We start from the raw sequence: 27,742 nt of genomic DNA, 5'->3' as shown, positions 1-27,742 counted from the left end.
GCCAAAGCAATGCAGCTTCCTCTGTGAGATTTGCAGTGACTGTGAAAGAACGAGAGGTCCAGTCCCACCCAGTTCTGGGTGCGTTCCACTGGACCTGGCCCCAGAATGACATCTGCCCTAAGAAAGAGCCTTGCGAAGGAAGAGGCTACAGGCTCAGCATGTCCAAAACCGCAAGCTCACTTCAAAACCAAGTGTGCTCGACTAGGTCATCCCAAGCAAAATAAACTGGGTTCCAGGACTTTGCTATGATTCTTTATTCAGAGTGAACCTTAAAAGCAGACGTTTGCTTGGCAGAGACCTTTTCGCTATGAATTAGGAGTTAAATTAGAACCCTTTGATCCCTGAACTTGAGATGTATTTGAAAATTTGCAGGACTAAGGCCCCATAAATCGTAGCCCTCTCCCCTCCCCCAGCAGTGTGGTATTCTATGCCCTTGGCTGTGAAGACGCCGTCAGCTCTGTCAGCATTCTTTGTTCAGGCTAAATTTATTTTTTATGTGAAATAGAAATCAGGAAAACACCAAAAATTATTTTAAGCAAAATATCAAAATTGAAATAAACCAACATATGTCTGTGAGACATGTATAACTCTCAATCAAAAATAAGTGCAACTTTCATAAATGTCTTAAAATACTCCAGCATGCAGAATGTGATCAACTTAAATAGATGGAGATGTGACATAGTCGACTGTTCTTTCTACTTCCTTCACCCTTTACTTAAGGATGAGACTTCCAGCTACTGAAACCTTCACAACCAGCGTTCTACACCATCTGTTATAGTCAGCGAGGGAACGAAGGCGGTTCATGAGGTCTTTGTAGCACATCTAAGTAATATTGACTAATTCCGAACGAGAACACGCCTTCTCTTACCCGCCTTACTTGTATCCATGTCCATCTCTTCGTTTCCCCCTACATTGCTCTAAAAAACAAAAAAACAAAAACAAAACAAAACAAAAAAACAACACCTCAGATATCTTAATCACTCTAAACATACCATGTTTTGTTTTCCATTTCCCTAACTAGACTTAATAATGAGAACTTTAGTGGATATAATGTGTTAAATTCACATAATTTTTTTCTAGGGCTTTGCACCAAAAATGTCTTCACCTCACCTTTATCCTTTGCTTGCAGGGTTTTCCCCAACATATGTCCTTACTGTCATGTTAAATGTTAGCATCATTGTGACCCTATAATAATTTGTCCATAGACGATATATTAAATTAAAGCTATTCTCCATATGTGTTATAAACAAACTATAAACATACATTTAAACATCACCAACTTTTTATCTTTCTCTTATTCATATTTAGGTGGTAAAATTTCAATAATAATAATAATAATAATAATAATAATAATAATAATAAATGGTTTTATTTTGAATGATTTAGTGCTAAGTGAATCCTCTGTCTCTTAGTTCCTTTTAAAAGTATTTTGAAAGCTTACTCACAAGCTTGTCATCACTCTGTGTGCTAACATTGACCTCTCATGTGGACATTGAAACACTTGGACAAATAGTTAAGCTTCTGTCTGATTGACTTGATCTAGTAGATACCTCCTGTCCTCATCCTACATTCTGAGACCTTTCCTGTCTTCTTTTTCTGTCATATATCACTCTGATTTCTCTTGTTTGTTTCAATAGTTGTTGAAAGTTTCTTCCTTTCCAGTTTCTTCAGTGTAGAACAATTTGGAAATTGAAAAGTGTGTTAATTTTTTAATAAATCTTTAAAATACACATTACTATGTTTCTATTGATTGAACCAGATGGCTCACAGTGAATTTTCTCTGACATAAGTAATCACAGGAATCAGTTTGGGACCAAAATCTGGTATGGAACATGGCATGTATATACTGTGGAAAAGATGCAGTTCACATAAGCATATGGGTATTTTTAGAAGCAGTATTTGCTACTGTTTGGATTTAAATTCATCTTACTGTTAGCTAAGTACAAACTAATGGTTGTTTTTCCTCCGTCATCTCAGGCATTTGGAGGTCCTTCTCAATAACCCGAACTTGTTTTCTTTTTACAGTTTGAAGGCTGCAAGAAGGCCTTTTCAAGACTTGAGAACCTCAAGATTCACTTGCGGAGCCACACGGGTGAGAAACCATACCTGTGCCAACACCCAGGCTGCCAGAAGGCTTTCAGCAACTCCAGTGACCGGGCCAAGCACCAGAGGACACATCTTGACACTGTAAGGACCGCAGGGGCTTGCCACCTTCCAGCCTCAGCTGTGTGTGCCAAAGGGCCCCTCTGTGGTAGGATGGTGTAGGTGTTTGATTTATGGTCTGCAGGTCACAGGGGCAGTGCCAAGCACAGTAGAACACAGGGAAGTGCCCACAGGGGTGCCCTGTGTAGCTGCTGCTTTTTTATTTTTTTATTTGTAGTTGTGAATTATACTACATGTTAGATCTTTCTAGGATCAGGGGGTTATTTAGTCTCTTCTCTGTAGAAAGCAGAAGCAGTTCAGGGGCTATCATGCAGTAGATGTTGACACACAAAATGGCCACTTGAGATAATTAAAGTAATTATCAGTGAGTGTGTCAGGCTGTACCAAAATAGACAATGTACGCAATTGGAAAGAATATGACATACAACGTTTATGTGTTGACCCTGTGTTCCTGTCCTTTTGACCTGAGTTTTCAGAGAGCATGGTGTTGAGCATGAATCCGGTCTTTGGTTTTAGAAAACCATCTGCTGTTTTCACCTGCAATTGATCTAAAAAGACAGAACAGCTCTTTCCCCGAGTTCATTTCATGCCTGCTTTTTCTGTGTTAGCAGCCACACATCCTTTTTTTATCAACCTTATGAGAACAATTGCGTTTTTATTTTCACACCCTTAACTCCCTTAATGCTGCTCCATTTTGCTCCTTGCAAATGCTGTTTCTGTGTAACTTTTGTCTTTTATTTCCCCCATTATGTAGATAACACTCCTTTGCATTCTCAGACTTTGATGCCATTTTCTTTACAGGAGGCCAGGTAGATGCTGTGTAATTTCACTTCACTTGACAAAGCCATTGGGATAAATGTATTATACACATCACAGATCTCTTCTCCCACGTTCCTGCAAATAATGTATTCATGACAGTACTTTCTCAGTGTTAACATTCTGATGTCTATTATTAAACTACACCAGAGCCTGAATTTTGAAAAGATACTGTTATTTCTACACACCTTCTCATACATATTTAAGATTCTTTTGATGTTATAGTTGACATATTTATTACATTTTATATTAGTCTCCATTAGTCATATTTGTAGAAGTCATTTTAGCTATGTATGTCATATAACCTTTCTAAACAAAATTATCTCCTAATATGCATAGATGTGATGGTTTGTCTGGTAAATACCTGAAACATAGTTAACACAATATGGGCAAAGGATAAACTTTTACTGCCAAATTGAATTCATTGATTTGTTTAGGATCAATAGAATAGAACATTACATAAATATATGAAAAGTGCTCACACTTTTTAACGTACAAAAATTGGAATAAATTATGTTAAATGTCCTATTTTGTTGTATATGAAATGGTCTTAGTCTAACTCACTATATTTTCCAGTTTGTCTTTAAACCTTATGGAAGTGTGACCGTTCATAAAATAAGATTGTCTTGAGAATTTTTCCAGTTAACCAATTCTCTGTAGTTTCAAAGCCATCCTTGAGGAAATGTGTTGTTTTTCAACAATACCCTTTTTTGGCACTAATTTTAACTACTCACATAAAGCATTTTATAAAATAATTTCATCATTAAAATGTATAGCCCTTTAAAACTTTTAAATAAAACTGCCTAAGAAATGATTTTATGATTTGGTTTCAGTGCAACATCTCTTAAAACTTAGTCATTTTTATGTTGTTAAAGAAGATTTTTCTTTATTACATGTTAAAATTATCATTTTTCCTTAAGATCCAAACTGTCTCCTAGTCAGATGTTTACTTCTTTTAACAAATTGGTAAACCCTTAAGAGCATATAGAAATTAAATGCTTGTTTTCCAAAGCAAACTATAGCTGTTTGAGGAATTTATAACTTAAATTTGTGTTCTTTTTCATTAATCACTCCATTTACAAAAGCTGTCAGGATTTTTGGATAAAGGTATCCTTTTCAACTAAACAAATTCTTTACTCAGGAAAAAGGTTTTCCTTACAAAGAATATTGAGTTCATTATAATAACCCTGGAATTTTTTATTAATACATTTCTCTATTAACATCTTAAATCTAAATAAGAGAAGTAATTACTGAGGACAGGCAGAAAAAGAATGAAATGCTCTTTTGATGGAGTATAGTATGCCATTTACAGCTTGGGTAATTGGAGATAAAAATAGCAGGATAGCACTGTTGTCCACAAGGGAGCCCGACAGCTGATTGGCATCCTGGCCGCAAGTGGCATCCACAGGGGAAGCCTCAAGGCCAGTTGGGAGGAATGGTGTGTATTAAGCTTCCTCTAAGGAGTATTTTAAATCAAATGTCAAATGGCATCCCCGACCCCATGTACAGTATCTTAGATTTCTAGAGCGCACCAGTGTTCATAAAACTTTTCCCATGAAGTACCCCTTCTTGCTCGGATTCTCAAGTGTGTGTGCTCATGCTGAAACTACTCTTAAGGATGGACACTAGCTCCTCTGAGGAGAAGACACTGTAGGGAAGGATGATTCAGAAAGGCCAGATGAACTCAGAGAAGATGCCCAGGTTAAAGCAGAATCTCTGTTCCCCTAGGGAAACCTCTGAACGAGTACCTTTAGCCAATAACTTCTCACTTAAAAAACAAGTCAGGTAAGAGCCTGGTTCATCCATCATATTGTTAGAGTTTCTTATAATTTAATACAGTGCCCAGCACATTCTAGAGGCATAATCTTGGGTTATTCAATTAATCAATCAAAAATAAATCAAGATCAGTCAGTGAGTAATCATATCCAATATTCAAATCAGACATTTCAAATGAAATGATATCCCATGATTCTATCTTGTTTGGGGGATGAAAAGAATGGCAAAATGTCAGTGAGGTCTAAATATTGCTCCCAGCAAATCAATAAGAAAGTCCACATGTTTACTCAGAAAATGATACACACACGAGAACAAGCCCATGGCAGAATAAGAGTAGCCGTGGTGTGCTCTTGTCCGGAACACAGCAGACTTCCCAAGAGGAATCTTACCATTTGGAGAAAGACTTCAGATCTTTCTCCTATTGCACCATACAGGCCACGGTCTCATTTCTCAAGTAGATAATAATTATCTTGTCTACTCAATTACTCCTGTTTTTCTTGCTTTCTTTTTCTTTTTCTTTTCTTTTTTTTTTTTTTTTTTTTTTAAGTTACTGGAATAGACAGCAGATTTTGGTTTAGCTTGCAGGCAAAGTCATTGTCTCCAAACCCTTGATGAGTCAGTAGTAGGGGATGACGCAATGCTGACGTCAGAATGCATTTGAATTGTTCTTACCCTCCCACCCAAGTCACACATTCATTTCTACTCTAGGTGCCAAGTGCTTGGGGACACCTCTCACATTTGCATATAGTTCTGTCTCTCTGCTACACGGGGGATTGGAAGGGGCATGTTTGCACCCTTGTCTATCCACTGACGGCTCATTCATGTAACTCAGCCTTGATTTCTCTGTGACTAATAATATTACTGTTCTTCTGGCTGAGTTTCCATGTGTCTGTTGTTTGAGACCTACTATTTCTTGCTCACTTTATACTAATTTTTCCTTCTTAATTCTTTCCTTCTTTCTGAATCAGGTCCCCTTTGAACCTCACCCAGTCTTTTCTGGACTTTTCTACAGCTTCTTTACCCGAATCCTTAAAGAATCTGTTTACTGTTTCTGACAGTACCAAAGATTTTCTCAGGGAGATAACTGTAAGTATGTAAGTATAACTTCCACGTTAAATTTCCACAAGAGATTTTATGGTTACACTGCAATGCAAGGTAATTTCTTAAAATCAAGGATAGGGCATCTCTGTGGGGCATTTTGAAAGTTTACACTTCTCATCACCATGATGCAGAATTCCTGGGTGTTCTAATTAAAATGCATGAGTATTACCCTGCACTTGACATCTCTCATTTGGTAGCAGTTCATGCTCTGAGCAGTCTGAATAAAGCATGACCCTGTTACCTTTGTGATTTAACCACAGCTCTTTCTTTCTCTCTTTCTCGTTCAGAAACCTTATGCTTGTCAAATTCCAGGATGTGCAAAACGCTACACAGACCCAAGCTCCCTAAGAAAGCACGTGAAGGCACATTCTTCCAAAGAGCAACAAGCAAGGAAAAAGGTAAAATTCAAAGAGAATTTTCCAGCCAGGAAAGGCATGTTTGAATTACTCTTGCAGTCACAGAGCTTTTGTGGAGCCTTGGAATCCTTCAACTTTGAAGATGTCCTAGGCTTGATACTGAGGAGGGATGTCTTCCCTGAGGCCTCAGCAAAGCTGTAGTTGGCATAGCTAATACAGTCACATAAAAATTTCTGGGGAAGCTTGCAGAGAAAATTAATGCCAGCCACAAACCCCAGGAAATGTTAATAGCAAAAAGCTTTTATTGAAATTTCTAGAAGCTCTTTCTGGAGAAATACTTATTCATAAAAGTACCAGCTAGCCCAAGTAATTTCCACTCTAATGAAGAACTTGGGTGATTCTCTAGGATTTGCAGAGAGCATTCCCCATGGTTGGCTTGAGAGAAGATACTTGATGGGCACTATATATGAAATCAGAGGGGGAGGGGCAAAGTACTGAACCTAAATGACTTTGGCATCAGTGAGGGATTAATGCAGATTTCAAAATCTGCAGATACTACGTTGTTACAGATTTGGAATAAATGTCAAAGGTCATCCATGTTGCCTGTCTGTTTTGCTCTATCAACTTCATACAGTCCTGTGACTGGCTGGCCAGCCTTCCAAACCTTCTGAGATAGGGGATTAACTTAAGTTATTAAGTCACTGAGTTTTTATGGGCTGTGTGGTGGGTATGGGTTCATATGCAGATTTATGTGTAGGTGAGTGCACATGTGTACACACCTGTGGGAAGAGGCCAGCTTTGGGTATTGTTCCTCAGGAGCTGTCCACTTTTATGTCCTCCTCTCAAGTAGTGAATACACAAGTGAGTGCCACCACAGTTGGCTTATCAACACCCACGCACACTCCACACATACGCACATGCTCCACAGTTGACTTATCAATACCCATGCACATGCCACCATAGATGGCTTATCAGTGCACATGCACAGGCCCCCACACTTATGCACATGCTCCACAGTTGGCTTATGAATACCCACGCACATGCCACCACAGGTGGCTTACAACTACATACACACAGGCCAGCACACACATTCACGCGCTGCCATAGGTGGTATATTCCTCAGACTGAACTCTGGTCCTCATGCTCTCACACCGAGCACTTCACCTCCTGAGCTCTATGGCACCCGAGCTTTTAAATGTTTGAACAAACTAGGACCTTCTGTCTGTGGCAGAAACATGTTGCATTAACTTGGTTCTTTTTGTGCTACATTTATACTGAGTCAGTTACCTGATTTATTTAAGGGGACTTTATAACAAATTTAAGGGCCTGTTAAGACTCAAGTTATTTCAAGTCAATGAAATCTATGGCAAGGGTTTTCCGGTCACTGTGGCTTCTAGTCAAAATTGTACATTGTTTTCATAGTTTTTCTGTATTAGATACTTAGTGGTGGGAAATCCTCTCTATTTTTTTTTGATGCTGCATTTTTTCTGTCTTGAGGTGCTAGCCTGAGTGCCATTCGAGGGCTCATATACAGACAGTACTTTAAGCAAGTCTTCCTTTTGAGAAGGGAAAACACTCAGCTATAAGGATTTGACAGGTATACTTAACTACTTACAAAACCAATCTTGTAAATCAATTGTGATGTTTTTCCTCTAGAAATATATTTAAATCTCTTTATTTTGGAATACCAATAAATTGTTATCCAGAATCCCTTGGCATGGTTTGGCTATGACTTGAAGTTAGAAACGCAAAGGGATTTTCTTTAATGTACATAAAACTAAAAGAACAGTGGCTCCTCTTAAAATAACGTGATCATGATTGGATCCTTTAACAGGATCTTTGTGTTCCCTTGCAGCCTTTGGCTGGCAGTTTAGGTAACAAAGGTGGGGCAGTCGGATGGTCTCCTGTCAGCCATTACAGCCCTTTCTTCATTTTGATTTGTGTGGTCCTTCTCTAATGTGTCCACATTTAGGCAAATGGCTGAATCAGATCTGGTTGACTTTCCTTGTTCAGCCCTCAGTGACAAGTTTACAGTGTTGACTTTCCAAAAAGTCATTTCTAAATCTGTGATGGTTAGTTCATGAAATGAAAATGATGAAAGTTGCTTCATCTAACAAAAGAGGCAGAGTCTTTCCAAGAGAAGCAGCTGCTGATAACCCCAAATCAGTCTGTCCAAGCTGCTAAATCTCATGCCGATATCCCAGTGTGTTATATTTTCATGGTACAGTGTTGTCACTAGACCTTAGAGAGCTTCTAATTGCTCACTCACGTCAGGACTTGGTATTTGAAATATTTCCTGGCATCAGTAATAAAAAAAAGAAAGAAACAATAAACCTTTTAAGGCAGAATTAAGATTATTTACGACTTTAATTAAAAATTGAAAACTGGCATGATTTCAAAAAGGGCTTTACAAAAATGTGAATTCATCAAAAATAACCATAAAAATTCCAAGGTGATAAAGGCACAGTGGAGTAATGGGCCCAGCCGTAGGGAATTGTTTTGTTGAAAAGAGTAAAACTCTTTTCTGTCACACCCTGTTAGTCATGGACTTGTTTAATATCCCCTGCCTACCTCTAATCCTCTTCTCAACCTCCCCCTAGACACTAAATGACATTAGTTTGTCTTAACGTAGCCAGCTTTATGCGGCCCAACTCTGAAGTAGGAGCCAGTAACAAAGCACCCATAAGATAATGTATATCAGGAAAGGAGTTGCTCTTGAGTGGTGCCCTGACCATGGGCATAGGGTCCTTCCAGACATCTGACACATTCCACTAAAAAATAAGATGAATGTGGAATCTTAGCCAAACATTATTCAAGCTGTACAAAGAAAGGAAAAGAACAGGAACAATTTGGATTGTTGCACTCAGAGAGTAGTCTTTTTGTTTGCATAAATCAAGTACGTGTACACACACACACACACACACACACACACACACACACACACACACACACACACACCATCAACCAACAGTCATCCAGCCTTGTTTATCATATGTGTGTTGCAGTTCTCCAGTCCACTGAGGCAGGGGCATGCTGATAAAACAAGTAGCAAAGTATGCAAACCACCAGCCAGTAAAGGTCTCCACTGAGAATAGAATTTATCCTCCAGAGCAAAAGGCACAGAATCTGTCCTTCAATTCTTGCTGGTACGTGAGTGAAATAAGAGAAGACTAAGGCAATTGACCACTTGAAATTCTTCTCAAGGCTGTGAGTTTTATCAGAATTTTTCATTTTCACCTTGGAAGTACCATGAACAGGGGTTTCCTTCAACTCTAGCCTGTTGTCAAATGGACTTTAAAAAAAATGAATGTAAGCAATGCCTGGCCAAAAGTTAGAGGTGGCATGAATCTTTATCCATTCTGAACTTCCATAAGGATTCTGAACTTCCTATGAGTTGCTAAATGTTGGCTAGACATTGACCTTTGATTGGTTGAACATCATTGGTATTCACTTTTGCAACCTCAGCACAAGCTGCTGCAATTACAAATGTTTATATTTCATACTTAGAGACAATTTTGTGTGGCTTTCTGGCTATGTGAGGGCAAATTACTTAATGCAGTTTTCTTCAGGTGAAACTGGTAATTCTTCAGGCTGTTTAAAGCCACCAGCTTTCCCCAGAATATCCTCACACTATAAACTTCATTAGGGAATCCAAGGGTTTGCCTTGTATTGTGTAATTCTTTAGGGAATCCAAGGGTTTGCCTTGTATTGTGTAGTTCTTTAGGGAATCCAAGGGTTTGCCTTGTATTGTGTAGTTCTTGGAACCCTGACAGGGTAGATGGAAATAATACTTTCCTTTAAATTGGTGTATGAAGCAAAATAATGAATGAACCTTGCTTTTCCCAGGAATTGTTTTATGCTTTGGTGTGTTTTGGCAGGTAGGGTGTATGTTCAAGTGCCTCCCCAAATTTCACAGTTCCCTTTAATTATGTCTCCCTTGTTCCTCAACAGGAAACAGTTAAAATCACTAATGGAGTATTAGGCCCACACCACAGTTATGACCATAGGATATGGGAGCCCGCCTCTCCTGTCACACGTTAGTAACAACACTACTTTAGTGGATGTGTGTGAGATTATTCTTCTGCTATGGGGATGATATTCACTGAGTACAAAGTTGTCTTTCTTTTTTAAACACCTCACAAACATCTGTATGTTATCACATTGGATGACTAACATCACACCTCAGAATGATGGTGAGACATATCTGGATCCCCAGGCCCCTCAGCTGAGAGGAACGTAATTTCAAGAAAGTTTCTGGGAGATGCTCTTACAAGAAACATTTTTGGTGAAAAATAGTGATGAAAATAAATTATTATATTTTGATGAAAAGCATCCTTGCAAATCATCACAAATTCAATCATACATTGATAAATTGCCTGCTGGCTTCTATGATAACTTGACCCAGTATAATACCACCTTTAGTTCTGAAGCATGTTGATGCTGCACGGTGATAGGGGCTGTTGAGAAGAATACACACTTGTAGGAGTTGAAGGAGGAGTTGAGGAAGGTTGTCAGTGAGAATGACCAATGAGTGAACTAAGCATGTGTTCTTTATGTCATCAGAGGAGCTGCATTCAGCTGTAGAGGAAAATACCACCACAGTCTCTGGGATAATGGCCCAAGGTCTTAACTGTGATTAAAGCTATTGCCCCTGTGCCACTCTTGGAACAAACTCCATGGACTGTTATAAGATAGGTTTTATTTGTTTTCTGTTGTTATCCTTATTTTTAGGTTTATTTTAGTTGGTGGGTATGAGTGTTTTTCCTGCATGCATGTCTGCACCATTTTGCCTGGTGCCCCTAGAGGTCAGAAAGGGGCATTGGGTACCTTGGAACTGGAGCTTTGCTGGGCTGTGAGCCACCATGTGGGTAATGGGAACTGAAGCCAGTCCTTTGCAGGAGTAAAAATACTATTAACTTTTGAGTAATCTCTCCAGCCTCCTAGATACTTGTTTATAAATGTTATTTATTTCTATATAAGTTGAGGAAACACTGAGCTGAATTGTATTCAGTGGTTTTCTTCTTAGCAGAGTTCTTAGAGCGGTGTGGTACACAATATTCCTTCTAGAAGATGGCAGACCAAAGGACCTTTTCCTTTACAGCTCAGTAAGCTACTTGTCCAGTAGATATTTTTAAAGTGTCTCAAAGTTTCATTATTAAATTTTGTAAATATTTATTAATTACAATTAAGTGTGCCGGGCACTTGTTAGAACTATAGGAAACAAATACACAGAAGAGATACGTTTTCTGCCCTTTTAGACTGACATTCTGATGACAGTAGACACACAGGAAATTGGGGTGACATCAGTGCGAAGTCACAAAATAGAAGGACAACAATGAAAGATGGATTATAGGAGCAGACAGTTGAGAAAAGTCACCCCAGGAACTGAGCAGGAGGACACAGATACTACTTTTGAAATGTGAAAAAAAATGTTATTGGTTGCAGTGTTATAAGAAAACAAGTCATTTCAGTCAAATTATTGTATTTCCTGTTTGAGATGGCTTTCAAAGAACCTAGTATTGCTAACACCTTAGGAATAGTTGTCTGGTTTGTCTTTGGGTTTTGTTTTGTTTTCGAGACAGGGTACCACTGTGTAGCTCAGGCTGGCTTTGAACTTGGGATCTTCCTGCTTTGGCATCCTCAGTTTTGGGAACATTTGCATAGTTGTGCTGCCACTTTAGCCTTGGCTTGATTGCCTCTTTTTTCAGCCTATTTAGTTTGGGTGGCACAAGAGTGACTAGTCCTTGAAAGGAGTGGCTTCTGGTAATCACTTTGGATTCTTGGAGCCTGATTGGCAGGTGAAGCTTTGGCTGGTCTTGAGGATTCTGAGTGAGGGGAGGCTGTCCCCGCACTCCTAAGATTCCAGGTCTAATGGAGACCATGCTTCGAGGCAGAAGAGATAACTGAGAAGTCATGTCCCTGACAGGGTGCATAGAGTGCCTGGGCAGATGATACAGACTTGCATAGTAGGCTCTCTTTTGGGTCACCAACTAGTTCTCAAATCAGGGCATGAAGATTTATTACTAGTAATGAATGCTCTGCCTAGCTTAGGCTCGTTTCTGGCTATCTCTTTTAACTTAATTTAACCTGTTTCTCTTCATCTACACTTTGCCTCGGGGCTTTTTACCTTTCTTCCTTCCTTTCTTTCTTTCTCTCTCTCTCTCTCTCTCTCTCTCTCTCTCTCTCTTTCTTTCTTTCTTTCTTTATGTCTTATTTTCCTGCTTCCTCCAGTGTCTGGGTTGCTGGTGCCTGCCTGGCTTCTGGCCCTGGGTGTGTCCCTCTCTTTCTCCATCCTTCTTGATCTTCTCTCCTCTCTTTCTTCTCTCTCATACCTACTTAATCTCTCTGCGCACCAACCTCACCTCTCCTGCCTAGCTATTGGCCTTTCAGCTTTGTTTGTTTGAAACAGGGTTTCTCAATGTAGATTTGGGTTCCTGTCCTAGATCTCGCTGTGTAGACTAGGCTGGCCTCGAACTCACCGAGATCCACCTACCTCTGCCTCCTGAGGGCTGGGATCAAAGGTGTGCCCCGCCACCACCCGGTGACTGTTCAGCTTTTTATTAGACCAATCAGGTGCTCTAGGCAGGCAACGTGAAACCAATGCAGCACATCTTTATATAATTAAACAAATGCAGCAGAAACAGAAGTAACACATCTTCACATGTTTAATATACTCCTCAGCAGAAACAAATGTAACACATTACTGCCTAGTTAAAGTAATATAGTGTAACAGTCTTGTGGCAGGATGTGTAAAGTGCCTTTACAAATGACAGGCTGTTAAGGAGTGAGGTCTTGTGTTTTATTCCTTGGAGCCATTGTTCTTGATTACATCACAAAATTTTGTTGTAGGTGGTAAGGTCATCTTATTTCTATTCCCACTGAGGTCTCTTACTTGGGATCAAAACCCAAAACTCAACATATAAAATCAAAGATGGTGGTTGTTTCATATCATCTGGCAACCCCCGTGAGAAAGAATGAGGACCCTTTGGCATAGGTTTTAATGGGTGGTTGGGGGCAGTCCATTGCCCAGGCACAACTGCCTTATGAAAACAATTGCTTCTCTGATCAATTGACAGTAGTTCTCAGGCTTCTCATTCTTTTTCTTTTGATTCTGCTTTGGCATCCTTGATGAAAATGATTTGGAAAGAACAGTATTTACTTCAGAGTCTTAGTCTCAATGCTGTTTCGAGCTATCAGGGGACAGCCCCACACTGCTCTTCTTGGGTGTCCCTCTCTTCATCTCTGCTTCCAAAGCACTCACATCTCTCCGTGGTTACTGCTCCCTCTGCTAGTTCCTGCTTGTCTTCCATTTTCAGCTTTAGCTGAACTCTGTCTTAGCTCTCCTGGGTAATACTTTCACTTATGTTTGTATCTTGGCTCTCTGAGCTGTGAGGATTTATTTTCAGGGTTACTTCATACAAGGGCTTGGATATGCCTGATGCAAAAGCTTTTCATGATGCCTGCTGGGCAGGTGGCCTTGTCCCTGGAGTGTTTGGATTGGACACTGAGAGCTACAAGCTTCTTCTAAACAGTGCCTTGAATTGCATCATGACTTCACAAGTTACATTCCCCCATTTTTTTTCCATTTTCCTGTCTTTGCAACTAGTTTGCAAGGCAAACACTGGGCCCCAGAGGTGGAGGAGGAGCTATTTCAGGAGGAAGGCATTGTGTCACGCAGCAGCCATCCTCGGCGGCCCACTGTGACTGACAACAGATGAACAATGTCCTTGGAGAATTGAGTGTTCTTGGAGAAGCCATCTCTCAGATATTGCTGCAGCCTGTCTTTCAGGAACATATGGCTGCTACTAAAATGGTTCATAAAAAGGAAAGGAAATGGACCCAAACCAGAGGGAATCGAAGTTTCAACCTGCGATGCTTGATTCTGTCCAAGGGTTCTGTCCTGAGGGGTCACGGCTATAGGCAAATAGTCTATGGATAGGTGAAAATGTTTGTTTTCGGAAGCTCAAGAATGTTCCTCCAAAAGATATGCCAATAAATGGTTTTTGCTTTAGAGAGATTCCATAGATTTCACTGACACTCTGAGATTAAGATTAAAAGGCAAAAGCAAGACACTTAGTGAACAACTGTCTTTATTTGTATGACTTTGGTTATAACTACCTTCCCCTAAGATGCTGCCCAAATAAGATTTTTTTTTTTCTCTTCTTTGCTCTTGGATATTGACTACCCTGACATTGAATTTTAAAATATTTACATTATTCCACAAGTAGTTTCTCAACATTTCTCTGTGTCTTGAGATTTTGTTACTCCTTTGAGTGCATGAAATGGTGAGACACTCCCTGGAGGCTGTGAGAGAGGCTGCCCGAGATAGGGTTTCTACTGCTGTGGTGATAGGGTTTCTACTGCTGTGGTAACACATTATAACCAAAAGTGGCTTGAGGAGGAAAGAGTTGAGCTCAGCTTACAACTTTCAGATCACTGTCCAAAACAAAGTTAGAGCAAGAACTTAAGGCAGGAAGCTAGAGGCAGGAACTGAAGTAGAGGCCATGGAAGAGGGCCACTTATTGACTTGCTCTTCTTGGCTTCATCAGCTTGCCTTTGTATACAGTCCAAGAGCGCCTGCCCAGAGGTGGCACTGCCCAAGGTGAGTTGGGCATTCCCATATCATTCATAATCATAAGTGGAAATGCACCACAGGCATAGTCACAGACCAGTCAGTAGGGGAATTTTTTTTTTCCATTGACTTTGCCCTCTTCTAAAATGACTCCACCTTGTGTCACATTGCCACAGCCAGCAGAGTACTTCAAGCTGGGTCTGGGGGATTGGTTGTGTTGCTGGTTCATTGGAGAATGGAAGCAGATTATGACCTGTAGCCAGAGTCATAGAGCACAGCTCTGTGTACTTCTGTGACAAGGAAGCAGTCTGGATGAAAATGAGAGCAGAGGATGGCATGATGATGGACTGCATGTCAGTGGTAAGGGGAAGGGACAAAGAGATACCAGTGCTCTTCTGCTTTGCTTGGTTGATGGGCCCGGGCTAGGAACTGTCCTCCATAGGCCAAGCTCTTCTCAGGGAGCCTTCATTTCGTAAACCTTTAAGATTGATTAGATCAGGCCCACAGAGATTATCGAGTAATCTCTTTTAGTTTCGAGTGATCCAATTGAAGATGTTAATCACATTTCCACAGTGTCCTCCCAGCAACGCTTAGATTTGTGAATGTTTTGTTGACAGGCATGAACGATAGGCCAGCTCAGTGGAGACGTAAACCTGACCACTGCTAAAGTCCATTATGATAAAATTTAATTGAGGTTTCGTTATTGAAAGCTAAGACTAGACTAGTCACATGAGGATGGGGCATTGTGAACTTCTAAGTGTCCTTTACATTGGTGCTAATTGATTATTCATTAGGAAAAGAGAAGGGAATTAATTATCAGATGTACCTGGCCTTACTCTCTTTCATTATAGCATTGACTGTTCAGAGTAAATATGTTCAAGTTAATCAATTAGAAAGATCATTCTGAAAGAATGGAAGATTATTATGCTTTAAGGGAGTAGGTCAATCTGTGTCTTTAACATACATTGCATTATAATATTGGAAATTGTGCACTCCTACAACTTTATCATGGTATGTTAAAACTTAGATATCAGTGATTTTTGTCATAACTTTATAATGTTCATTAATGCAGTATCCATGTCACATTGAGGTAATGACAGTAAAATACTGAAAATGGTGCCTGATGTATTGTATATGCCCAATCAAAGCTGGTTATTTTTATGGGGATTACATCTTATCCATTATGGGGTTTTCCTAGAGAACACTGAGAGGTTGTTGAAGTTTCAGTAAACTAATAAAAGTGTGCTTCAGGTAGCCCATTAACTAATTTTCCCTTTCAAGTGACCTTAGCTGCTTAAAAATAACTAATGGAAACAGATTACTATGTGATTATAAACTGATAATCTATCAACTTTATTGTTTTCTTTTCCCAAAAAAATTAATTTGTCCTTTTTTTTAAAATGTGTTTTTGAAATCTTTGCCAGACAGTTTGACCATTCAAATGCATGTTTTTAGCAATTCTTCAGCTTGGGACTCACTGCTTGACAGACCTTCCATAAGGTCTGCTGCTGTGTGTTTGGAAGAGGTGGCTCTTGATTGCATATTAAAGAGTTTTATATAAACATTTACATACCTTGTATAAATGACCATTGTAGATGGTGACTTCATTCTGAGTCAGCCCGGGTTCCAATCTTTCCTTTGCCAACTTGAATGATAGGACCTTTGATCAGTTGCCATTTTCTCAGATTGTCATAGTGAGCAATGAGAGAATCCACACAGTGACTCTTGCTGTCCTTCACTCAGAGGGGTCAGGCATGAGAGGAGTCACAGGGCCTCAGCCTGTGGGGACAGTATGGGTTAGTATTGGGCATGTCAATGCAAGGAAAATGCTTTGCTATTCCATCTCTGTTGAGGAAACTGGCTTTAATAAGAAGAAAAAGAGATCAAAGTGAGGGGCTGGACAGAGAGCTCAGCGTTTACAAGCACTGGCTGCTCTTCCAGAGAACCTAGATTCAATTCCCAGCACCCGCATAAAGACTCAAAACCATCTCTAACTCCAGTGCCAGGATGTCCAGTGCCCTCTTCTGGCCACTGTGGGCATGAACACATATGGTGCATGTACATACATGTAGGCAAAATATCCATACTCATAAAAACAAAAAAGGCAAAAATGAGATAAAGCAAGAATTTTCTAAGTAGAAAGGACCATTTTTTTTTTTTTTTTGCCCTACTGAGATTTATTTTTGCTTAAGAAGACATGCAGCCCATCTTAAGCCTTCTGCAGGTGCCATTTAAAGATCAGGTGAGCTCCAGACCCTGTGATTCAGAGGCTTTATTGGTGATCATGGTGGTAGTGATATTAAGAAAGGGCTTGGATCCCTGCAGCAGACACTTCCACATTTCAGAGCCATCATGAATGTATACATTATCTTGTTTTATTTCTTTGGCCTTTAGACTCAGGATGAATTTTTTATTACTGTGTCTACTCCCTCTGGTTTGTTCCTGAGAAGCAAAAAGGCTTAGAAGTAGGAAGGGAGCCAAGTGTGATGGCAGAGGTAGTATGCTGCTTTGCTGCAAGCCAAGAGGCCTAGAGAATATGTGCCAGAGTTAGTTAATAGTGCCTAATGCAAAGCCATCCATTAAGTCTTGATGCACTGTTTGCAATCTTGGCATTCCATGAAATGTTTTGGCGAAAGAATTTTCTCCCACTTGGCAATCCAGAGTTCTCTTTACAAATGCTGGCAAGGTGTCATGCGATGTCTGAAATGTTCACTGTTTCCTCTGTTGGTTGAGTAGCTTGAGTTAGCTGTTGAAGGATTACAGATAGTAGCTGCCTCTCTGAGGCTGTTTATTCTTTTAACCAGAATAGAAAGCTCTTTTGTTTTAAGTGGCTTTTGAGGATGGGGACTTTCTGCATCCATACTGCAGGGGCCTCCTATAAGAGCAGAGCAGCATGGTAGAACTGTAGTTCAGTCACATTACACTGTCCTTACGTGTCAACTCCACCCTGCAGCTGACTAGGGGAATCAAAATCAGAAAACCCCCAATAGGCTAGGAAGATGGCTTAGTGGGTAAAGAGTTTGCTGTGTAGGCATGAAGACCTGAACTCAGATTGGTCCTTCAAACTCAAGCATGGCAGCACATGCCTATGACCCAGGAGTGCAGAGGTCTGTGGGTCTGTCTAGCTGAAGTGATGAGTCTAGTGAAAGAACCCGTCTCACAAAGTAAGGTGGAGGCAAAGTGGAGACCTAGAGTTGATCTCTGGCCTCTACACAGGCATGCATGGACACACAGGAAGACACGTGAAAGAGAGACAGACAGGCATATGTGCGCGCGCGCACACACACACACACACACACACACACACACACACACACACATATACACACACACCCCTATGAAGATATTCAGAAAGCCTCTTCAAGTCATCTGAAGCTCTCTGACTTCTAAGGAGATCTTTATTGTACCATTAGCAAGCCTAACATGTCTACACATTTTTTTTAGACATAGACTTCGAGCCTCAAACACCCATTACATACTCAATTCTGTCCCCAGGGAGCTTTGGAGAGTGACCTTGCTGGTATACATCAAAATGCTGCATTGATATTCCTGGCTCTCGACATTTTTTTTTTTCTGATCACATGCGTTCTAGGTTATTTATTGAATGGATTTCGTGGAACTCTTTGGTCTCCATTTCCCTGGTACTGGAGAACACCATTTCATCAATAGGTATATGGAACTTCCTCAGGCAAGCATTGAGGATGGGCAGGTTTGCAAGGGAACTGATATTGGTGGGTCTTATCTGCCCTGCTGAGATGGTGAGTGTAGACTGTGGTCAGACCTCTGATTTAGAAAGATAATCATGGTGCTAATATGGCGAATGAATTAGTGGTTTAGGGTGAAAGGAGACAGGCAATTAGTTAGGTTGGCATGTTCTCATGATCAACATTCTTTCGATACTGTGGTTCATCTGGCCGTGTCTACACCAGCTGTGCTACCATCAATTCTAGCTTTTTCCATCTTTCAAGATGCTGTTAGGAGAGAGTGCTAAATGTCTTACTGGAATCGGCTCATTGTATATGTGGTTTTCCCCGAATGGCATATAAATAGAAAATCATTCTCTGGGTGTTCCCGTGACTCCATCCGAGGTTCCGATGGCTTCCTTCTTTTACAGCTCAGCAACCTGTGATTCTTTTAGAATCTTTCCAGGCATGAAACGTTAGCTCTCTGGTCATCTGTCACATTTCTTGGCTTGGTCTTTTTACTGAAATTTGGGTGTGGATATATCTCAATCCATTTTCTAGCTCTGTGTATACGTCCTCAAAGCATGCCTTAACAGTCACTTTTACACATGCTTTTGCAGTGGAGTCTGTGTAGACGTAGGTCCTAGATTCCCTCGGTCGGTTCTTCGACTTTCTTCTTTCTTTCCTGCTCTTTACTCTCTTTTCCCCTCTTTCCCTTGGCAGTTCTGTTTCTCCTTTAGCATGCATATCCACAGAAATTTACAAGCCAAATAGTAACAGAGTTGTTACATGCTTTACCATGCCCAGTAGGGTGTGTGCCTAAGTAAGACTCTGCGTTCAGCTCTCTCAGTCCCCAGCACTGAGGGAAAGGGAAACACATCCTCATTTTAAAATTACGTAATTCGTATTTGTAAATACATACACTTGCATTCAAAGCAAGATACCTTTGGCAATAACATGCCTTGATTTCAGACATTTTAAAATACGCATTGGAATCAATGAATCATGATGAATTAGTACTGATGCATATCTGTCCATGTATGTTTCCATATCAAAGACTATGTATGAGCTGTGTGTGGTGGTGCATGTATTTATTCCTAGCACTTGGAAGACAGAAGGAAGTGGCTGTCTGTCAGTTCAAGGCCAGCCTAGTCTACATAGAGAGTTCTGGTACACCCAGTGTTACATACAGAGACATTTTCTCAAAAACAAAACAAAACAATGATATGCATAAATCTATAGGATATGGATCTATATATAGATCTCTATGGATCTCTGGTTTTATTCTTTTTATTAAATAATATATAGCAATTGCAGTGCTATGGCAATATCTTTTTAAATATTTACTTATTTTTACATTACACATATGCTTGTTTTACCTGCATTTATGTATGTGTACCACATGCATGTCTGGTTCCTGCAGAGGTCAGAAGGTGGCATGAGATCCCCTTCAGCTGGAGTTCTGGATAGTTGCAAACCACCATGTAGGTGCCAGGAACTGAACTCAGGTCCTCTGGCAGAGCAACAAATGCTCTTAACTATTGAGCAATCTCTAGATGGCTCTAGAGCAGTGTTTCAGAATCTTCCTAATGCTGCGACCCTTTAATACAGTTCCTCATGTTGTGGTGACCCCCACCATAGTTATTTTTGTTACTACTTCATATCTGTAATTTTGTCACTGTTGAAAATCATAATGTAAATATCTGATACGCAGGACATCTTCTTTGGGAGCCCTGTGAAAGGGTCATTCAGCTCCAAGAGGTTCTGACCCAGAGGTTGAAAACCACTGCTCTAGAGCTATGCCCGAGGAGCAGTGTTGTTACTTGCTGCATTTTAAGATATGTTGCCTTTCTCTTAACCAATCTTCTACCATCATAGACATAGGTTGTTTTAAGGTTTTTACCATTGTAAACAATTATATAATACGTATGATAATATAGAAATCTTAGTGAATGTTGTTGAATAAATTCCTAGCAACATATTTTTGACAAGGCATTACAGAAATCATTTACTCAACTCTTTGTTAGGACTATATTATTAATTATTATACAAGTGTCCTTTCCTGGGCTTCAAAAATTCAGTCACTTTTTTCAACATTATTAACCGTTTGTGTTTCATTTCCATGAATGTCAGTGATCTTTTCTAACTTTTTTTTCTTATGGCGAGTTTTTGTAGTTTCCGAGTAGCTATTTAATAGCTATTAACTACACCATTGCATGTATTGCAAACGTTTTTAATGGTTTGGCATTTTTGAAACTTGATTTGCCATGTAGATATTTTATTCACAGAAAATTTCCTACAGATGCGTTTTAGAGAAGGATATTTTTAGATTTTACCTCTTTTGAACATTTCTGATGTGACATCAGTTTTACAAAGGCCACTGTGCTGTCCTTCCATGTTGATTAAGCTCTGTTTTCATTAAGCCTTCCCCATGGCGGTCATCGTTTTGACTTCACTCTCATGGAAGAACAAGAAATGCTTTGGAGCTGAGTCTGAATCTCATCTCTGACCCTAGGGAAGATCCCTTCCCTGCTCTGATCTTCATGCTCACCTTGAAAGACCCTATCTCCCCAGCCCTGAGCTGTTGTGTGATCAGAGTAGATGCCACACCTGAGTGGATTTAGTAAACATCTTGAACTCTAGGCGAGGAGTGCTGCTTCCTCCTTCCTCTTCGGCAGTTTGGGTAAATACGAAGACTCCTTCACTTTAAGTAATCTAAATAAAACATCAACTCTGCACACTTTGAATGCACATTGCAGGCAAATGTTGACCTCCACATGTGTCTTGAAAGAGTGACAGAAAACTCCACTCTGTACATTATACTGGCACCAGTTTCTTTTCTGATCTTGGGGCATGCTACACAGGGCTTCTCCCCAAGACCAGTATTTTTTGGTGATTAAAAAGAAAAAATTGCTACCACGAATAGTTTTCTCATTGTGAATCTCTAAGGACTTGACTGGGCTCTGGAGAGGAGTGGTCGACAAGAGCTGTCTCTTCAGTAATGCCTGCATCAGCCCAATACACAAGTGTTGCTATCTGTCCTTGAATAATGTGAATTCTGACACAGTGGTGCAAAGAGCTTCATATTCCCTCATCAGTGCTGAAATAAATGCAGAAATCACATCATCTCAGAGTCAGAGGAGCTGTCCTCCATTTGTTTTACAAAATAATGTGATTTTATATTGCAAATATGTCCTGGCATAAATAAGACCAGGGACCTAATCATTCCTACTGTTATCCCACTTCTCAGCTCTACCCCACATACCATCTTCTTCCACCCAGACTGTATGCTTGAAGTTGATCAGAAGGCTCAGCACAGCTAAAACACAAACTTGGCACCATTGGTGAAAGCAGTGGTGAAGTGCCATTGAAAACACAAATAATGGGCACAAGTACCCATGTCCCTCTTCCCTTATGATACACTGCTTCAAAGTAAAGGAGAATAATAACCATCAAGTACTGTGTCTTCCAATTCACTGGGCATTTTCCTGCTGACTTCTCAGGTTATCATAGCAATTCTACAAGATTAATATTATATTACTGTGGCCTTCTGTTAGAGAATGTGGTGAAGCCCTGTGTAGCCTTTTCCTCAGAACTCTTAGGGACTCTCTAGGTGGCTGGACCAGCAGTGCCATCCAGATGGAGCTCCCTTTTCATGCTGTTGTGCAGATAGAGGACCTGAGATTCAGGGAGCATCATAGCTTCACCAAGTATGTTCTGTGCAGTTACCAGCCTCAAGCTGAGTTCTTCTGACTTCACATACATGGTGGTCCTTTGGTTTTTTTTTTTTGTTGTTGTTGTTTTTTTTTTTTTTTTGTTTGTTTGTTTTTTTGGTTTTTGAGGCAGGGTTTCTTGTGTAGCTTTGTGCCTTTCCTGGAACTCACTTGGTAGCCCAGACTGGCCTTGGGTCCTTTGATTTTTGCCATTCTTTCTGTGGATATTCTGATTTTTCAGCATGGACAATTTGTCACTTGTCAACAAATTCTTGGTATAATGACAACTCCCAGATGTTCTGTCATGGCTTATTTCTATAGATGGTGTAACAAGCCTATGTTTCCTAAGTACTTAACCGAGAACTAAGTGTCTGTTTTGATGGCTGAGCCAGCAGTACTATTCAGTGTAGGCAGAAGTGTCTGTTATGCAAGCCACTCCCAAGTATCTACACAGAGGCATATAAATGCTCAGGCAATAGCTCAGCCTTGTTACTAGCTAACTCTTACATTTAAATTGACCCATGTTTCTTATAGGCTTTGCCATGTGGCTTGGTACCATTTGTAATACAGCATACTCATCTTGAATCTCTCTGAATCTGCTCTTGACCCCTGACCCTGCCCTTTTCCCCAGCAATCTCAGCTTGCCTCTTCCACCTAATCTTATGCTGTCCAGCTATTGGCCGGTCAGCTTCTTATTTAAACGATTCACAACGATGTATATTCACATAGTGTAAAGGAATGATGTTACACAATGCAGGTAGATTACCTCAATGCTAGACATGTCCCAACATGGATGCCAGCCACAATTTGTCTCTTTCAGGGCCTTCTCTCAGCCTTGTCTCTATGCATGAAATCAGCTAAGTACCACTGTAACCTCTAGCACTCAGATCTGGAATATGCTGGGACTCTGTAATCATACTCTAGTTCCAAAAGTGTGTATGTGGTGGGGGGGGGGAGGGTTGAACAGATCCATCCTGCTGCCATTGTGGCTTCTGTTTAGCTGAATAACTCAATATTGGACTCTAGAATGGTATGGGAAGATGTATTTAGGTTGACAAGTTAATTCTATGGACCAGAACCTCATAGCCATCTCCAAAACATTCCACATCCTAGAAATGACCTTGTAGAGGTCAGGAGCTGCAGCTAGTTTTTACCCCTGGTATGAGGGATAGCCTACTTGCCTCAGTTTTGTGGTGATCCTTCTGCATCAGAGACAAAGTTCACATTATGATTTACAGTAGAAGTAGCCAACTATGCTCATTTCCTTGGGCCTGCTTTTTAAGTCATTGAAGAGGGTTGTGTTTATAAAAGAAAATTCTTAGCTTGAGGAACTTGAAACTTTCATAGTGAACATAGCACACATACCTGCTTTTGTGTTTATATGTGTGTACGCATATGCATGTGGATACCAGAATACAGTTGTGGGTGTTGTTCCCCATATACCATCTACCTTGGTTTTAGAGACATGGTGAAGCCTGTAATTTTCCAAGCAGGTTAAGAGTGTTCTGTCTCCCACTCCCCAGTACTGGGATTACAAGTGTGTGCCACCATACTTAGCCTTGAAAAATGAGTTGTGGGGGTCATATTTAGGTCCTTGCATTTTACCAACTGACACTGTTCCTTATTCTTTAAACATGTTCCTTTTGATTAAGAGAGAGACCATCTTCTAGTTTCCCAAAGCTATCTGCTCACGAGAACATATAAACCCGAGAGACCCCTGGAGAATTGCCTCTTGTCAGTGAATCCCTCTATAGATACACAGGAACAGCCAAACACTAGTTGGGGCTAAAGGGATGTCTCAGTTATTATGAACAGCTGCTCCTCTTGGAGAAGAGCTGGCTTCAGTTCCCAGCATCCACATGAGTGCTCACTAACATCTGTAACTCCAGTTCTAGGGGATTTAATCCCCTCCTCTGGCCTCCATAGGCACCAAACTCATATGTGGTGCACACATATACATGCAGGCAGACACTCCTACACACTAAAAAGAAAACCAAATAGACATTAATAGAACTTGTATTGTGTTTCATGTCCTCAGTTTTCTTTGGCCTTTTAAAGGAATGTAGGCTTCACATTCTAAACTGAATGTCAGTGGAGTGTTTGTAAAAGAACAGCCCAGATACGCTTATGTTCACTTGCTTGGCAATGCCATGCTTTCTTCTGGATTCCTTACTAGGCTTAGGGTGCATACCCTGCTCAGAGAGACATCTCCTGTCCCAACAGCATGCTTTCATTGGTACCACCTTTTGGCTTCACTCCTGTGGGCTGCCGACACTAGGAACGGCAGGGACTTGGATAGAAGGCAGGGATATTTATGTTGGTTTGATTAAATTAACTGTAGCAGTGAAAACCTCAGACCTTCATTTCCTGCCTGGTATTTGCAATTTGGAATGGCAACACCGCATTTACGTGCAGTTTTGCTGTTTACATGGTGTTGCAACATTTGAGAATTTCCCAGAGACACTTAATCTTCCTCCAAACACTGGTTTATAAGCAGAGGACCAGCTTATTATCACAGAGTGATTTCTCTGCGCCCCTGATGAATAATTCTGAGTTTGCATTGTCCCTCTTTAGACTACATCCCTCCTTTTAATTCAAGTGTCCCTCTTGAACCTACCAATAAAAGAACAATGAAAAATAAATTTTTTAAAAAAGAAAATTCTTTTAAGGCCTATTGAACTTAGAAATACTTTCTCTATTGTTTTTCATGAAGTCTCATTTAAAATATTTTATTAATGCAAAGAGGCATGCATTCCAGGCTAAGGACCAGTGAACAGTAACCATGGCAACCAAGAAGCCATTTGGGAAAAGAAAAAAAAATGCAGTGAAGAGTAAGTGTTTTAATCCTTAACTTTAATCCCTTCACTTCCTGTTCTCAAAATGAAATATAAATCAGGCACTGTGCAGCGCTGCAATTTTTCTCTGAAAGGGATGTTGGCAAAAGAGGATTAGTAATGGACAGACATGTTTAAGGAGTTTAATCATACAATTTGTTGTAAAACTTTTGAGACCACGAGTGACCGGTTCCTTTGAGTGGCGTCAATGAGAACCAACAAAACATACTTTGAAACTGATTAGAGAGTTGGCACAGGGGGCCACCCCATTTCAGCTGTGGTAATGACATGAGAGGCTGAGGAATTTGCCTGGTTCCTGCACTAGGGAGGGAGAAGGCTGGGCTGTCTCCCTGATAGAATAGAAAGATTCTTTCGATCGTCATGGTCTGAGGGAAAAATTAAGTTGCTTGTGTTCCACATGCTGCCTTTTCTTGGTGTTTGATGGCTGTGGGAGTTCTGCAAAGGCCTGGACTTGGCTTCCATTGTCAGCAGACTTGAATTTCCACTCAAAAACTCAGACTTGAGTTCCTTTGGACAGTGAAAGAGGATTCGCCAGGAAGATAGTCTATTAGTTTTTGGTTGTCTCTACTTAAAAAAAAAAAAAAATGTGTATATGTGTGTGTGCATATGTGCAAAGACATGACATGCATATGAAATTCAGTATTGGCTCTTGCCCTCTGCTGTGTGTGGGTCCCAGGGACTGAACTCTTGATAATCAGGGTTGGCAGCAAGCACCTACACCAGATTAGTCATCCTCTCTACCAGTTGTCTTTACTTTTCAATTTTACTATCATCTTCTAGATGGACTAAAAGATCTGGTTTACTTATTTTATGATGTAAAACATCGTGGATTGTCTCTTTTTTAAGGTCAGATTAAAAACTGACTTGAAACATTGGTTGTTTAACTCCTCAGTCTTCCTTCCCTCTACACGGCAGGGTTGCTGGGGGACAAAGGGCAGCACCTCTCTTCATGGTACTTTCCCTTCCTGCTACATATGTAAGACTATTTCCTCATAACATTTATTTCTAGTGGTCTGAAAGTTTCCAGCACACTGGGCTCTTTGCAGAGATCTGAAGTAGCTACAACTTGTGCTGGCTTCCTGTGGTGTCAGAATGTGAAATTACTTCTAATAATAGCATCTCCCCAAGGGGGTGCTGATAATTATGACAGACAAGCACCGTGAGGCCTTGGAGCATTGGAGAGGAGAGTTAAGAGACAGCCGACCGCTGAGTTCAGAGCTCCTTGTAGCCCCCGAGAACAAAGGCACATGTGCTAAACCTGCCAGGGCCAGAGTAGAGAACCTGTGCAGAACTACTGACACCTGTTTCTGCTTCCCCTCTTCATTGGGACTTCTCTCTAGCTGTCCTGCTGAGTCACTGAGGCCAGTGTCACTTAAGACATTGCTTCTAGGATTCCATCCTTACACCACACGGGGCCATTTGCAGACCTTATTGTCTTTCCCATCCCTGCCTTGAATGTGTGCTTCTTTAATCAGCATTTCTGGGGTGCAGTTATTTTATTCTTTTTTTTTTGAGAATATATTGAACTATTTTAAATGGTAAGTGAATGATAAAGAAGAAAGATGAAATGGTATCACCCTCTCCCAAAAGTAAAGTAGATTTCTAACATGGAGATGGCTTAGCAGGGGGCTCACAGACCAGAGGAAGGCTCTAGAGGAGTCTAGTCCCTGCCTAGGTTCCACCCCAAGATTACTGTCTCTGCCAGGCCTCGTTTCAGATGGTCCAGTGCAAAAAGTAGTCCTTAGACAGGGGCAGGGAAGGTAGGGATAGCTGTGTATGGTAAGGTGTTTTATAGCATACGCAGGTTTTTTAGCAAAATGTGTCTGTCCATTCACAGAAATGACATCACTGAAGTTCTTCCTTTGACACTATGACCTCCAGGGCAGATGTTAGCTTACTGGAGAATTTGAAAGGCTGAGTGTGTGGCCTTAGCTCCTAGGACTATGCCCCCATCACTTACTCAGAGTCAGGTCATCCACTTGGTCGATTGTCAGAAGTGGTGCTAGAATTTAGAGTGTGGAGCTCCCTTGCCTTGAAATTCCTGTGTTGTTCCTTTCAAACATATGCTAGAAACTTTTAAAGCAAGGTAGAAAATTGGATTTGCTCCTAGACCTTTCAGGTGAATGACAGATATGAAGTACATGTAGAAATGTAATGATTTAGCATTTCCTGTTGGAAAGATTTGCACATTCTAAAAGGCAACAACATATAGATTTGAGTAGTGAGATCGTGTAGTGAATTCAGATAATTTCATGTATAGAATATTATCTAGCAAAATTTGGCATGAATAAAAACTCACTAATGATGGGGACAAACTCCCCAAATTTCTGTTAAGATTCCAATTGGTTATCTCTGAATATATTCTCAATTGAGTATTGAATGCTGTTTGCCCTGCCTCCCTCTGTTCTTTCCTTTGGGCTGTATAAATACCTGGTTCAGTCTGCCTTTGTGGCCTGCCCTAGAGAACAGGCCGAGATTAAAAGAACCCTTAGCAGCCATTGGCAGATTTGTAATCCATTCATTGATTTGCATGTTTTTCCCCAAACTTTGTTCTAGAACACTGTGTATGTTTGAAAAAAGAATAATGATAGCACCAATAGACTCCACTTACAATAACTTCTTGTCTTCTGTATGTAACTGCACATGGCTATGGTATACACACACACACACACACACACACACACACACACACACACACACATCTGCT

General features: G+C 40.5%; 1 protein-coding gene across 2 annotated transcripts in view; it reads left to right on the top strand.

The window, feature by feature from the left end:
• The window catches only part of Glis3 (GLIS family zinc finger 3), a 428,158-nt gene that overhangs the window by 328,308 nt on the left and 72,108 nt on the right, over window positions 1-27,742 (top strand). For both annotated transcript variants that reach the window (XM_036191632.1, XM_036191640.1), the window contains 2 exons: window positions 2,026-2,187; window positions 6,144-6,254. In XM_036191632.1, coding sequence (XP_036047525.1) covers window positions 2,026-2,187; window positions 6,144-6,254 — 273 coding nt within the window. The remainder of the gene's footprint in view (window positions 1-2,025; window positions 2,188-6,143; window positions 6,255-27,742) is intronic.

The sequence above is a fragment of the Onychomys torridus genome, chromosome 1 (genome assembly GCF_903995425.1).
Source record: "Onychomys torridus chromosome 1, mOncTor1.1, whole genome shotgun sequence".
Lineage (NCBI taxonomy): Eukaryota > Metazoa > Chordata > Mammalia > Rodentia > Cricetidae > Onychomys > Onychomys torridus.
Note: the sequence above shows the minus strand (reverse complement) of the source record. Positions and strands in the feature narration are given on the sequence as shown.